The sequence below is a fragment of the Pipistrellus hanaki genome (assembly GCF_964339955.1).
Source record: "Pipistrellus hanaki genome assembly, chromosome: X".
Lineage (NCBI taxonomy): Eukaryota > Metazoa > Chordata > Mammalia > Chiroptera > Vespertilionidae > Pipistrellus > Pipistrellus hanaki.
Window position 1 is genome coordinate 76834239 of NC_140524.1, and position 16230 is coordinate 76850468.

Sequence of the window (16230 nt, forward strand, 5' to 3'; positions counted from 1 at the left end):
CATCCATAAAAAAAAAAACACCCTCTCAAAAAAATAGGTATAGAGGAGGAAACTAGCCTCAATATAATAAAGGCCATATATGACAAGCCATCAGCTAACCTCATGGTCAACAGTGAAAAGCTAAAAGCTTTTCCTCGAAGATCAGAAACATGATAAAGATGCCCACTCTAGCCACTTTTATTTAACACTAGAGGTCCGGTGCATGAATTTCTGCACTATTGGGGCCAGCCGGATGTGGGAGATTGCCTGTGGGAGTGCACTGACCACTAGAGGGCAGCTCTTGCATCGAGTGTCTGCCCCCTGGTGATCAGTGCATGTCATAGCAACTGGTCATTCGGTCGTTTTTTCTAGTATATATAAAGATAGTACTGAAAGTCCTAGCTAGGGTGAGTAGGCCAAAAAAGCAAAGGCATCTAAATCAGAAAGTCAAAGTAAAACTATCTCTATTAGCAGATAACATATCCTATATAATAAAGAGCTAATATTCTAATTAGACCAAGTAGCAGAACAACCTTCCGGGTGACCGTCTGGATGACCTTCCAGACAAAGTGAGGCTATGAGGGTCGAGGCAACTGGGGCTCCAAGGCCCAAGCCCCTTGCACAAATTTCGTGCATTGGGCCTCTAGTTACATATATAAGCCCTAAAGACTATACCAAGAAATCATTAGAACTAAAAACAAAATTAGTTAAGTTGCAGGATACAAAATAATACAAAGTTGTATTTCTGGACAATAGTGAAATTAAAAAAATAATCCCATCTAAAATTTCATGAAAAACAATAAAATACCTAAAAACATTGAAACATCTATTGTATACTGAAATGTATAAAATAATGATAAAAGAAATTGAAGAATACACAAGTAAATGGAAAGGTACTTTGCTCATAGATTATATGAAATAATACTGTTAAAATGTCCATGCTACCCAAAAATAATCTATAGATCCAATGCAACCTTATCAAATTATAATGACATTTTTCACAGAAATAGGAAAAAGAAACCACTTCTAAAATATATATGAATCACAATAAAAGACTCCTAATAGCTAAAGCAATCTGGAGACAAAAAAAAAAAAAAAAAAAAGATGTAGGCATCATACTCCCTAATTTCAAAGTATATTGCAAAGCTATAGTAATCAAAACAGTATGGTACTGGCAAAAGAAAAATAGATACATAGAAGAGAAAGCACAGAAATAAGCCCATGCAAATATAGTGAATTAGCTTACAACAAAGGGAGAAAGAATATACAACGGGGAAAGAATATTTTTTCAATAAATTATGCTCAGAAAATGAGATATCCATATGCAAAAAAAAGAAAGAAATTAGACCCTCTCTTACACCATACATAAATCTCAGCTCAAAATAAAATAAAAACTTTAATGTAAGACATAAAACTCCTAAAAACGCACATAGTAAGCTCCTTGACAAAGATCTTAGAAATTATTTTTAGTATTTGACAAAAAATTAAAAGGCAACCATGGCAAAGTAAGAAAAAGGCAACCAAAGCAAAAATAAACAGGTGGGGCAAAATCAAACTAAAAAGCTTTTCTACACAGCAAAAGAAACCATCAATAAAATAAAGCGTTTTCAACATGGCTGCAGAATAGGTGGAAGATACACTCACCTGCTCCTAGTGTCAAACTGCATTTACAACTAAATAGAGCAATCAACCTGAATGACCAACTGAAGACTGGTTGAACTTAAATATAATAACCAAGCATTTATAAGAGAAGCCATCTAGAGGCTGGTAAGGTTGGAGATGCTGAAATGGTTGGATTATAAGAAAATACTATGAACAATTATATGCCAACAAGATGAACAATGTGGATGAAATAGACAAATTCCTAGAAAAATAAAATCTCCCAAAACTGAATAAGGAAGAATAAAAAACCTGAATAGGCCAATAACAACTGATGAAATAGAAGCAGTAAACTCCCACCAAACAAAAGCCCAGGTCTGGACAGCTTCACAGGAAGTTGTACCACAAATTCAAAGAAAAACTAACAACTACTCCTCAAAGTATTTCAGAAAATCCCAGAGGAAGGAACACTTTCAAACTCTTTTTATGAGGCCAGCATTATCCTAATTCAAAAAACCAATAAAGGAAGAGAATTACAGTCCAACATCACTGATGAACACAGATGCTAAAATCTTCAACAAAATATTAGCAAATCGTATCTGGTAATATATTAAAAAGATCATATACCATGATCAAGTGGGATTTTTTTCAGCGATGCAAGGCTGGTACAATATTCACAAATCAATACACATGACATAAACAAATTGAAAAGACAAAACTGATGATTATATTAATAGACACTGAAAAAGCATTCAACAAAACACAACATGCATTTTTGATAAAAACTCTCAGCAAAGTGGGAAAAGAGGGAACATATCTCAACATGATAAAGGCCATGTATAACAACCTACAGCCAACATCATACTCAACAGGCAAAAACTAAAACCATTTCCCCTAAGAACAGGAATAAGAAAGGAATGCCCACTTTTACCACCCTTGTACTGGAAGTACTGGCCATAGCGATTAGACAAGAAGAAGAAATAAAAGGCATCCAAACTGGAAAAGAAGTAAAACTGTCATTATTTGCAGATAACATGGTATTATACATAGAAAACCCCAAAGGCTCCATCAAAAAACTACTAGACTTAATAAATGAATCTGGCAATGTTGTAGGATACAAAATTAATACCCAGAAATCTATGGTTTTTATATCTACCAGTAATGAACTCCCAGAAAGAGGAAGTAAAACAAAAACAAAAGTGAACAACAACAAAAACAAAAAACAAACAAACAAACAAAAAAACCCAGCAATTCCCATTTACCACTGGAACAAAAAAACTTAACTAAGGAGGCAGAAGACCTATACTGGGAAAATTACAGGATATTGAAAAGAGATAGAGGAAGACATAAACAAATGGAAGAATAAACTATGTTCATGGATAGGTAAATCAACATCATTAAAATGTCCACACTACCCAAAGCAATCTATAGATTCAATGCAATCCCCATTCAGATACCAAAAAAATATTTCACAGACCTAGAACAAACTCCCCAAAAATTCATCTGGAATAAAAAAATATTCTGAATAGTCACAGCAATCCTGAGAAAGAAGAACAAAGTTAAAGGGATCACAATATCAGATATCAAGCTATATTATAAAGCCACTGTTCTCAAAACTGACGGGTACTGGCATAAGAGCAGACATATAGACCAATGGAACAGAAAACCCAAAAGTCGACCCAAGCCATTATGCTCAATTAATATTTAAAAGGAGGCAAGAGCATACAGTGGTGTCAAAATAGTCTCTTCAATAAATGGTGCTGGGAAAATCAGACAGATACATGCCAAAAATGAAGCTAGACCACCAACTTACACCATACACAAAAATAAACTCAAAATGGATAAAGGACTTAAACATAAGATGGGAAACAATAAAAATTTTAGAGGAATCCATAGGTAGCAAAACATCAGAAATACGTTGTAGCAAAATCTTTACCAATACAGCTCCCACGGCAATGGAAACTAAGGAGAAAATAAACAAATGGGACTACATCAAAATAAAAAGCTTCTGCACAGCAAAAGAAACCATCAACAAAACAACAAGAGAGCCTAGTACATGGGAGACATATTTGCCAATGTTATCTCCAATAAGGATTTAATCTCCAAAATTTACAGGGAACACATACAACTTAACAAAAGGAAGATAAAACTATCCAATCAAAAAATGGACAAAGGACCTAAATAGACACTTTCCGAAAGAGGACATACAGAAGGCCAAGAGACATATAAAAATATGCTCAAAGTGACTATCTGAGATATGCGAATCAAAACAGCAATGATATACCACCTCACACCTGTAAGAATGGCAATCATCAACAAATCAAAAAATGTGAAGTGCTGGCGAGGATGTGGAGAAAAAGGAACACTGCTGCACTGCTGGTGGGAATGCAGACTGGTGCAGCCACTGTGGAGAACAGTATGGAGTTTCCTCAAAAAATTAAAAATGGAACTCCCATTTGACTCAGTGGTCCCACTTCTAGAAATATATCTCAAGAAACCAGAAACACCAATCAGAAAGGATATATGCACCCCTATGTTCATAGCAGCACAATTCACAATAGTTAAGATTTAGAATCAGCCTAAGTGTTCATCAGCAGATGAGGGGATTAAAAAACTATGGTACATCTATGAAATGGAATGCTATGCTACAATAAAAAGGAAGGAACTCCTACCATTTGCAACAGCATAGATGGAGCTGGAGAGTATTATGCTAAGTGAAGTAGAGAAAGATAAATGTCACATGATCTCACTCATATTTGGAACATAATGAACAACAAACATTCCAGAAATTTATAGGGAACCAAAAAAGACCCAAATAGCCTCAGCAACGTTGAGAACGAAAAACAAAGTTTGAGGTATTATACTACCTATTATCAAAATATATTACAAGGCTATAATAGTTAAAACAGCCTCGTACTGGCACAAGAACAGGCATACAGATCTGGAACATAATAGAGAGCGTAGAAATAAATTCATGTCTTTATGGTCAACAAAGGAGATAAGAACACGTAAGGGACAAAAGCAGTCTCTTCAATAATGGTGTTGAGAAAATTGGACAGATACATGTGAAAAAAATGAAACTGGACCACCAACTTACACCACACACAAGAATAAACTCAAACACATAAAACACTTAAATGTAAGTCCAAAAAACTATAAAAATCCTTGAAGGAAGCATAGGCAATAAAATCTCATACATCTCTCATACCAATATCTTTGCCAATATATCTCCTTGGACAAGGAAAACAAAGGAAAATCACAACAAATGGGACTACATCAAAATGAAAAGCTTTCACAAAGCAAAACAAAAAAAAAAAACACCCAACACAACAACAACCACCAACAAAAAGAAAAAGGAACCCACTGAATGGGAACGTATATTGACAATGATATATCTGATAAGGGTCCAATCTAAAATGGGCAAAGGACCTAAATAGACAGTTCTCCTAAGAGGACACACTGATAGCCAAGAGACATTATGAAAATATGTTCAACTTCACTAATCATCAGAGAGATGCAAATTACGACCACAACTCACCCATGTCAGAGTGGCTACCATCAATGAATCAACAAGCAATAAGAACTGTTGAGGATGTGGAAAAAATGGAACCCTAGCGTGTTGTTGGTGGGAATGGAGATTGGTGCAGCCACCGTGGAAAAGATTATGGAGTTTCCTCAAACACTTAAAAGTGGAACTGCCATATGACCTAGTGATCCCACTTCTAGGAATATATCCTAAGAAATCCAAATCACAAATCAGAAATATTATATGCACCCCTATGTTCATAGCAGCACAATTTGCAATAGCTAAGATCTGGAAACAACTCAAGTGCTCATCAGTAGAAGACTGGATAAAAAAAGAAGTGGTACATTTACACCATGGAATACTATGCAGCGATAAAAAGAAAGGGTCTTTTATTCTTTGTGACAGCATTGAAGGACCTTGAGAGTATTATGCTAAGTGTAATAAGCCAGTCAGGGAAAGACAAGTATCACATGATCTCACTTATATGTGGAATCTAATGAGCAAAATGAATTGATGAACAAAAAAGATCCAGAGACATTGAAGTATGCAACAAAGTGTTGTATTTCAGAGGGAAGGACAAGATTTGAGAAGAGGTTAACTGATGAACTAATATGCATATCCCATGGACTGACAAGAGTGTGGGGAATGCCTGGAAAGGGGAAGGGAGCAGGGTGGATAGGGTCAATGTAGGGGAAACAAAGGGACAGCCACAATACTTTTACAATAAAGATAAATTAAAAATAAAGATAAAACAACAATAAAAGCATCACTGTAGTCTGCGTTCTATTGTTTATGACAGAAAAATAAAAGAATGCAAACTTAAAAAAAGAAAGTGTGATTGATATGTTATGCACACACACCAAATGGAATATAATTCAGCGTTGAGATAAAAGGTAATCTTGCCATTTGTGACAAAGTGAATGGACCCCGAGGGCATTATGCTAAGTAAAGTAAGCATGACAGAGAAAGACAAATAGTGCCAAGGATTGGATAGTAGGGGAAACAGGAAGAGGTTGGTAAAAGGGTACAAACTTACAGCTATAAGATGAATAAGGTCTAAGGATCTAAAAAAAACATGGTGTCTATCTTAATAACCCTGCATTGTATAATTAAAATTTGCTAAGAAAGTAGAACTTAAATGTTCTCATCAAAAAAGATAAAGTTGTTGATTTATATTCTACTTTTATTTTCTATTTTAATCAAGTAGCGATTACTCTGTGGAGAAATTCTTGCTACATGAAACCCTGAGTCAAAATGTACTTATGTATAATGTGAAGTCAGATAGCATTCTACCTCCACCTTAATTCTTTTTCTCGGGATTGCTTTGATTATTTGAGGTCTTTTGTGGTTCCATACAAATTTGATAATTTCTCACTTTATTTCTTTAAAAAATGACATTGGGATTCTGATGAGGATTGTATTAAATCTGTTTATTGTTTGGATAATATGGCCATTTGAGTTCTGTTAATTCTTCTAATCCATGAACACGAGATATTTTTCCTATCTTTTCCAATCTCTTTTAATAATGCTTTTAATTTTCAGTTTGCAGGTCTTTTACATTCTTCATTAAAAGTTCATTCTAGTTATTTTATTCTTTTGGTCACAATTGCAAATAATTTTTTCATTTCTTTTCCTGTTAATATACAGGAAGGCAATGGATTTTTCTACATTAATTTTGTATACTGCAACTTTACTGTATTTGTATATTGTTTCTAATAGTTTTTGGTGGAGTTTTTAGGATTTACATATTTAGACTCATGTTGCCTGCAAAAAGGGGGTCTTAATATATGGTGACAGAATATTGGACTTCAGGTGGAGGGCACAGGGTACAATATACAAATCTTATAACATAGAAACCCATGCCTGAAACCTATTTGTTCATGTTGACCAATGTCACCCCAATACATTTAATAAAAAATAATAATAGTAATAAAAATGTACTTATGTGAAAGGGCAGAGAAAATATCAGGACTTAGAATGGTAAATTTTTCATTAGTTTTAGGAGGATAACACCTAATTCACATATTTAAGTTTCTATTCTGTAAATAACATTTAACTCTAATAATACAATATTTTAGAGTCAGATACATTTTCATTAAAGATTTAAAAACAATGCCAATTTACCATTGTGAAGATTAAGAGTAGAGACACTATAAACAGGTGATATATCTCTGTATAATAGCCACTCAACAGAATTTAGAAAATTTGAGTCACTCATTCATGGGATGGATTGTCTTCCACTAAAGATTTTTGAATTATCACTCTCCATTACTGTTTCACTCTTATCTTAGTTTTTGTTTCTCTTTATCATAGTCTCCAGTCACAAATGTCTTTATGTACATTAGGGATAAGGCTGGCTGGGGAAATCAGAAGTGAGGGTTTGCTGGCAATAGTAATTTTATTTAATTAAGAAAAACTGGTTTGTTAGCAAATTTCTATAAAAGAAATCAACTAGCAATTTCATGAAACTACGAAAAATGTAGATTTTTTACAATAAAAAATTCTAAATATGTTAATATTTTACATGTGTAGAAAATGAATCCCTATTAAAATTTCCCTCAATTAATCATTCATTTAAAATATTTAGTGCTTTGCCGAAACCGGTTTGGCTCAGTGGATAGAGCGTCGACCTGCAGACTGAAAAGTCCTGGGTTCGATTCTGGTCAAGGGCATGTACCTTGGTTTCAGGCACATCCCCAGTAGGGGGTGTGCAAGAGGCAGCTGATGGATGTTTCTCTCTCATCAATGTTTCTAACTCTCTATCCCTCTCTCTTCCTCTCTGTATAAAATCAATAAAATATATTTAAAAAATAAAATAAAATAAAATATTTAGTGCTTTGTCCTGTTTTAAAGGACTTTAATATGAAGTCTTGATTTCTCATACTGAAACCCACTGAGTCAATAGGATGACTGGACACTTACTTGTCTCTGACTGAATACTGTAATAGTTCTACATTTTTGGTATATGCCATCTAAATACAGATTAAATAGTTTAATATAAAAAGATATGTGTTTAGCCAACTTGTAGAAATTAGCTTCATTGCTTATAATACCTATATATAATACTTACTGTACTTCAAATAACATAAAATACATTTCCACTAATGCTGCAATTCTTACCTCCTCTGCATCAGTACTGTTTAGTTCTTCTGCTTTAACTTTATTATAAGTATCCAGTATATCAGTACAGCTCTGGTCCCTAAGAAATATGATAAGTCAAAATATATTTCAATACATTTTACAAAATTAGAAGTCAGTTCCTATGGAAATAAAGCTACTTCTTACCCAATAAATCGAAGTAAGACATCAGTTACAATTTTGGCGGCTTTTACTATAGGACTGTCTGGCTCATTGAAAGTCCTGGCATTATGTTCAATGTAGCGAACCTCCCACATTAATGCTGATATTCTCCTATGAAATAAAAAAAATACCTTCTATGACACCTAAAATAATACTGAGTGAAAACTGTAATTGAATTTTTTTTTAATTTAAAAAATACCTTCAGTTATTCTAGGAATATACAGCATAGAACAACTAGGTAACTAATCATTATATGTCAAAGGTGTTACAATATATAGGGTGTTCCAAAAAATATATACATATACTCTGAAGAGTTATAAAGGCAGTGTTTACTAAAAAACATTTCATTTCTAAAAGTGAGCTATTAGCTGTTAAAGTATATATACATTTTTTTGGAGACACCCTGTATGTATGTAACTCATAAGTATGATCAATGTGCACTAGTAAATGTATATAATTACAGTATTTGAAGCACAAGTAATAATTTAGAACTATTGGACTGCATATTAAAACTTGGAAAAGAACTGACCCAAGTCATAATTGATAGTGATTTGAACAAATACAAATAAATAAAAACAAACTGTTGAGATAAAGTTAAAATGATGTTTAGTTTTCAGGGGAAGAGAAGATAAAAGAAAAGAACAGATTTTTATCTAGCTATTTTTATAATATATATTATTGAATGAAATTAAATGTAATATTATAAAATACACCCAACTGGTTATAACCAGTTCATGGAATAATGGTGGTTAAGACACAGGAGTCTCAGGTGAGAGCTGTGCCAAAATTGGTCCTCACCTGCTTTCCCATAATCACTCCACTCCGAACTAAAACCAAAGAGGGGAAAAAAAAAAACCCACAAAAAACACCTGGCTCTTTTTCTGTACACATTTCAGGGTAATAATTAAACCTAATTAACTGCTGTTTAATTCCTCAACAGGGGATTTACACACATGTTCAAAGTCTCTGTAGCACCTTAATTATGATGATTCTACAAACCACTTAATCTGCCTTAAATAAACTAAAGTTAACTAATTTTTATTTCACATGTGATTTGTATTAATTATAATTTTCTCCCTGTACTTATTCCCTGCAAACCCCTTTTTACACTGGATGACTGAGAATCTACGGAATAAAGGAAAATTAGTACTCTAAATTTTTAGAAGAAATTTTGCAGTGGTTCTTTTGAATGATTATTTATACAACAAAAAACACAGATCTTGGTGCATCATTACACAAAAAGAAAGGCAAAATACATAAAGCTATGACATTTATAGTAATTATGATAAAACTAAACAGACCTGTAAAAACGATTTTCAAGTCTCCGCCTGATGGTGTTGAGGTCAGTTGGATATGCAACTACAGTACAATACAAGGGATAGGCACTGAGATCCACTGGAACGGCAAAAGGGCTGGCAAAATCTACAATATTATCCAAATCAAGAAAGGTAGTTATAAAGAACATTAACATTTCATGTTAACAAACAAAGCCCACATAAATAAGAAGGGGAGCAATACACCACATAATAAAATGATGATGATTCAATTATGCAAATACTAGGCAAATACTGTTATGATGTTATTATTTTTATTTGGGCATAGTATCTAAGACTCATGCATAATAGAGCAGTTGAAATCAGTCGAAATGAGACAAAATTAAAGGACTGCGATTAATTTCACGTTTTTCTGGAAAAATGCCAAGTGTTTCAAGTGATATGTTTTAGAAAATATAACTAGTTACGCCAGTAAAATATATTACTCACACATTATCTTTATCAAAGAACCCAAAGTCAGGCTCATGTAATAGCTAGAGAACCAAAATGACTCTTGAAAATATTGTAAAAGACACCTTTTACCTGCCTTCACTATTATAAGCCATCAGAAAACTGAAAGTTTGTCATTACATAAAAAATAAGTGGGAAAAACATATAAAAATGTTATTAAAACTAGAACCACTATGCCTCTTGAGTTAAAAGTGTCTAGTGAAGCCAAAACCGGTTTGGCTCAGTGGATAGAGCGTTGTCCTGCGGACTGAAAGGTCCCAGGTTTGATTCCAGTCAAGGGCATGTACCTTGGTTGTGGGCATATCCCCAGTGGGGGTGTGTGCAAGAGGCAAGCTGATCAATGATTCTCTCTCATCGATGTTTCTAACTCTCTATCCCTCTCTCTTCCTCTCTGTAAAAAATCAATAATATATATATATATATATATATATATATATTTTAAAAAGTGTCTAGTGGCCAAAACCGGTTTGGCTAAGCGGTAGAGCGTTGGTCTTCGGACTGAAAGGTCCCAGGTTCGATTCCGGTCAGGGGCGTGTACGTTGGTTGCGGGCACATCCCCTGTAGGGGGTGTGCAAGAGGCAGCTGGTCGATGTTTCTCTCTCATCGATGTTTCTAGCTCTCTATCTATCTCCCTTCCTCTCTGTAAAAAAATCAATAAAATATATTAAAAAAAAAAGTGTCTAGTGAAAAAAATGCATGTCCTTGAGCAAAAGGTAAAATTCTGCTGGTTTTCCTTGTTTCTTCACATCCTCCTAATATTCTTTCAGATTCATCATACCTAGAGAAAGAAGGTGGTTGATGCCCTGAATAACCCGTTCACATTCCTCATCTCTGGAATGAGCTCCCCACTCTCCTTCCTGTGGTTTGTATAGCAAAGCAGTCAGTTCCTCCTGGGACACAGGAACACCAGCACCAACTTCATCTGGAAAGGCAGCTATGTATAAAGGAAAAAACAGAAATGATTAGTATCCAGTATCATGGCATTGTCATTTTTCTTTTAGAAGAATTATAATTCATTTTTAAAAGCATCTTGGGGGTCAACAGAGGTGGGGCACAGACCCTCACCCCCCCAACCTTGCAGAGGCCTGAACCCTCACCCCTTCTGAGGGAGGTCTCCTGCCCCCATTGCTGCTTTGCTTCCCACACCCAGCTCAGATCGGGACCCAGGTAACAGAGACTTGGCCAACAGCAGCTGCCCTATATCTAAATCCAGCCTAGCACCAGGAATTTTCAGGGCCTACTCAAGAATGCAAATAATCCTTTCCACTAATATTTACATGGTAAACTAAGATTGTTGGTAGAGTATTAAATTTGACAATAAAATAGTAATCAAGTTTTCAGATTAATTTAAATAGGTTAATTGAAATAAGTGAATATTTAAGAAAATTTAATTGTACTGGACAAAAAGCTGTTCCTAAAGTAGTAACTAAAATTTCTATTGGTAGTTCATCTCATGGTAAAATTCCTGAACATGCAATGAACCTAAAGCAGTCATATTTTTGTGCAAAAAATTAAAATTTAAAGTTATCAAGACTGCATTATAAAATTTACAAAAAGCCTCCATCAATCAAAAAAAGGGGGAGAGTAGGGTAATATCATGTAAGGGAAAATATCCTATAAGTAAATTACATTTAGAAAATTTTTACTTTACAAGATTAATTTTCATTTGTAATGCTAACAGCAAGACGCCCGTGAAAAACACACATGGTGTCTAAATAAGACAAAGGAAAATTGTTTGGGCAAAAATAAAAAGGATTCCAAATCAATTATATAGAAAAGATTCCTTTATTAACTTTTGGTCGAGAATACGTTTGTATATTTTCAGAAAACAACCCCAAGACCATGTGGATGCCTGCAACAGAGAGGAATTGACAGGTCTGCTCCAACCACCAAGACAAGAGGAGAAACAGTCCAAAGATGAAAGACGCTGAGGACGCCTAGCCATGCTAGCAGTCAGCAGCTGTGCTTCACTGCAGGTTGTCCAGGTCCAAACCAGAGAGGGTCGGACCTGCATTGCCACCATGTGCCCACCATCCAGATATCATTGCTGACATGTACACATAAGGAACTATTTGACATTGAAACGGGGACACAGAACTGTTGGACAATGAAATTGGGACTCAAACATTTTTTGTTATTATATGATTATTTCTAGTCTGCAGAGGCAAGATTTTTTTAAAGGAAAGAAATGTGTGTGTGGGGGAATAGATACAGAGGCAAAGAAGCATTGAACAGATGGTCAAACTACAGCGGGAAGGCAGGGAAGGTTGGGGGGAGGGGGCTGTAAGAGATCAACCGAAGGACTTGTATGCATGCATATAAGCATAACCAATGGATACAAGACACTGCGGGGGTGGGGGGACAGATGAGGGCATGTACTGGGAGGTAGGGGAGGCTGGGGGGAGGTCAATGGGATAAAAAAGGAGACATATGTACTACTATTTGTAATATTTCAAACAATAATTAAAAAAAAGCATATTTACTTCCTTCTGGAATTGGCTCCATATCCCAGGGGCTCATCTTTTCTCTTTCATTATTGTCCCAGCTATTAAAAAATAACAAGACACAATTCAATTTTACATGATTCTTTTATATACTAGCATAATTTCTATGACTTATTTGGGATGAGATTTGGATAAGGGCAATACAATTTTCCTTCAAGTACAATTTTGCTTACATATAAATAATAAACCTCTAATAGAGAAAACATGATCTACCAATATGAAACTTAGAAAGCAGTAAGTTTATTCTTAGTTTTACTTGGCTTTCCTTTTTATTCCAATCAATTACATATTCAATGTTAATCCAGCATTCAGAATAAAAATATTTCCCTGGAAAATTCCTTTCATGTTGAAAAGGTGATTCAATAAATCACTAATTTCTGTGAGATAAATCTACATGATCATAACAGCTTAAATATTATAACATCTCCAAAATTTTATTATTCCCCTTTGATATACAATATGGAGAGAAAGATTAATATTCACAGAATAAACATGTTCTATCATATTTGACAAAAAACTTTATTAGGAATATTATAATTAGGGATGTATCATGAAGAACTAAAGTAAATGTTGTAGACAAAAACCACATCCAAACATAATACAGTCATTTCTGCCTAGAATTCACACTATCAAATAAAAGTCTAGGTACTAATATTCATTGCTATATTCCAGCTGCAACAATTATTTTAAACACTGAATTAATTTCAGTACTCTTCACGAAATAATAGTAAGTCCTGTCTAAAATACAATTACTTACAAGAAAATCTGGACATAAGGGAGATAGAGGTAAGCCTTCAGTTTCTGCTTTGTTTTAGCAGTAACGTTTACCTGCTTTATCATAGGCATTGTTATTATTTTCTTACAGTTATAGGTCTTGTAAGATTAGTTTAGTAAGGTAAAATGACATTATTCCTGGTAAGGTTTATAGAAAAATCTATATAGTACTTCAGTATTATATCGGCCATAAAAGACCATAACTGTACTTACTGAACACTGTAACACTGGAAAGAACTATCAGGATACTCTGGTTGAAAAGGCTGCTGACTCTCCACAGTCCCAAACCACCAGGCATCATCTATTATACTGCGGAATCTATCACCTGCAATGTTTTTAGAAATTCTTACAATGGTGCTCTTGAGAATAAAGCTCTGTTCCCACTCTAAATTTACATTTTTAATTAAAACCCTCACCCAAAGATTTTTTAAATTGATTTTAGAAGTTGGGGGCGGAGGGGAGGTGGGGGGAGAGAGAGAGAGAGAGAGAGAGAGAGAGAGAGAGAGAGAGAAGAAACATCAATTGGTTGCCTCCTGTAAGTGCCCTGACCAGGGATCAAACCCATAACCTGGGTATGTACCCTAATGGGAAATCAAACCTGCCACCATTTGGTGCACAGGAGGACACTCTAACCAACTGGGCCACACTGGCTAAATTGTGATATTTTGTTGAACCCAGAAATAGCATCGTAACTACCGTTGTTTAAGGTTTCAATCTGAGTTTTGCAAATAAGTGAATTTTACATTTTACTTTCTTCAAGGATTTTGATTTCCAGGTACTAGCTATCTTTTTAAAATAAATCAATCACATATTTCCATGTTGTTTCAAATAAATGCCACCACATATAATTTAACTTTTATCAATCACCTGAAATCATTAGGCACTCTACTTCTTGTACTGTACCTATGTTATACCATTTGTTTCTTCTCTTTTTTGCTTTTTGCCTTTAAAATCACTTCATACTAATATTCTGTTCTAAATGGCTAAGGATTACAAAACCAAATCATTGTAGAAAAAAAAAAGTTCCTTCCAAATAAAAGATAACTTAAATGTACTAACAGCAAACATTTGCATAGTGTTTACTCTGCGTCTGGTACCATTTCAATTGCTTTCTATATATTAACTAATTTATTGCTCACATCAATCTTATAGTGTGGTGTCATGTGATTCCTATTTTAAAGATAATGGAAGTCAGGCACAGAGAGGTTAAAAACTTGCCCAAGATCAAAAGCTAATGAGGGGGAGGGAAAGAAGTAGGAGAAGACATGGGAGGGAGAAAAGAAGGGAGGAGTTGAAAGAGAGATGGAAGGAGCAAGCTGTGGTGGAAGAGAGAAAGAAAGAAAACCACAATCAGTAATGTTCTGTTTAAGAGCCCAAATATTAAGTACTCTATTTTAGGACAACTAACATTTGATAATTTTCTTTTAAATTCAGATTTGTATTCTAACAGATTGGAAAACTGCAGAAGGTTTAGAGGTTGTATGATACTAGAGGCCCGATGCACGAAACTCATCCAAGAGTAGGCTTCCTTCCCCCAGTTGCTAGCATCAGCTGCCCTCTGGTACCCAGGGCCCAGGCTTCCCTCACAGCCTTGGCTTCATCCGGAAGGTCATTGGGTTTAATTAACATACTGTGCTTTTATTATTTATAGATATGCAATGTACATAAAATCACTAAACATAATTGAGAAAATATCTTTAATTTAATTTTCCTAATTTGGCTAACAGGTTTCTCCAGCTTACAGGTTAAACTAGTTTCTTTCTGTTAAATCGGAATTAAACTTACTTTATCTCAAACTTAATAGTCATTAAGTGAGAATTCTATACTTACCAATCTGCCAGTTCCTTTCTTTGGCTTCATTATAAAACTGATGTAGCACAAGGAAGTCAATGACATCTGGCATATCATGATACCTGTACAAAAATTAAAGCACCTATGAACTAATATACAGATATAATAGTACATGCTACTTACTAACTATCCAAGGATATATGTTTAAAGTGTAGCCACTAAGCAAAATGTTGTAAACCTCAAGGTTCCTACAAAAGTCTTTACATAATCTCCATCTGTTTTGCTTTGTTTGCGAGCACCCTGCCTATTGCTATATCACTTCAATGATATGAAGATGTCAAAGAAGGTTATTAAAGTTTCATATAAGTTATTTTTACTAAGGGCTTTTTAAAAAATATATTTTATTGATTTTTTACAGAGAGGAAGAGAGAGGGATAGAAAGTTACAATAGAAACATCAATGGGAGAGAAACATCAATCATCAGCTGCCTCTTGCACACCCCCCCACTGGGGATATGCCCGCAACCAATGTACATGCCCTTGACTGGAATCGAACCTGGGACCTTTCAGTCCGCAGGTCAACGCTCTTTCCACTGAGCCAAGCCGGTTTCGGCTACTAAGGGCTTTTTAAGAAAAGTCTGGCCGTGGCCAGGGTGGCTCTGCAGAATGTCAGCCTGCACACTAAAGGGTTTCAGGTTCGGTGGGAGATAACTAATCATTGTGTCTCTCTCATACTAATGTTTCTCTCCCCACCTCCCTCCCTTCCACTCTCTCTAAAAATCAATGGAAAAATATACTTGAGTGAGGATTAACATAACACAAAAATATGAATTCATGTTATTTTGTCTCCTTAGATTTCATAATTAACTTTAAGAAATGTGCCATTGACTAATTATTCCTATTTTTAACAGAAATAAAAGCAACTAGGGTGTTCCAAGTATACTGCTAGGTACTTATAAAAGATTTTTCCTTTA

At 34.7% G+C, this 16230-nt stretch overlaps 1 protein-coding gene across 1 annotated transcript in view; it reads right to left on the reverse strand.

The window, feature by feature from the left end:
- BRWD3 (bromodomain and WD repeat domain containing 3) overlaps positions 1 to 16230 on the reverse strand; it is a 136071-nt gene that overhangs the window by 14081 nt on the left and 105760 nt on the right. The window contains exons 27-33 of the mRNA XM_084869408.1: positions 15297 to 15379; positions 13680 to 13791; positions 12672 to 12733; positions 10967 to 11122; positions 9706 to 9826; positions 8390 to 8515; positions 8225 to 8303 (exon numbers count right to left, since the gene is read on the reverse strand). Of these exons, the coding sequence (XP_084725534.1) occupies positions 8225 to 8303; positions 8390 to 8515; positions 9706 to 9826; positions 10967 to 11122; positions 12672 to 12733; positions 13680 to 13791; positions 15297 to 15379 (739 nt within the window). The remainder of the gene's footprint in view (positions 1 to 8224; positions 8304 to 8389; positions 8516 to 9705; positions 9827 to 10966; positions 11123 to 12671; positions 12734 to 13679; positions 13792 to 15296; positions 15380 to 16230) is intronic.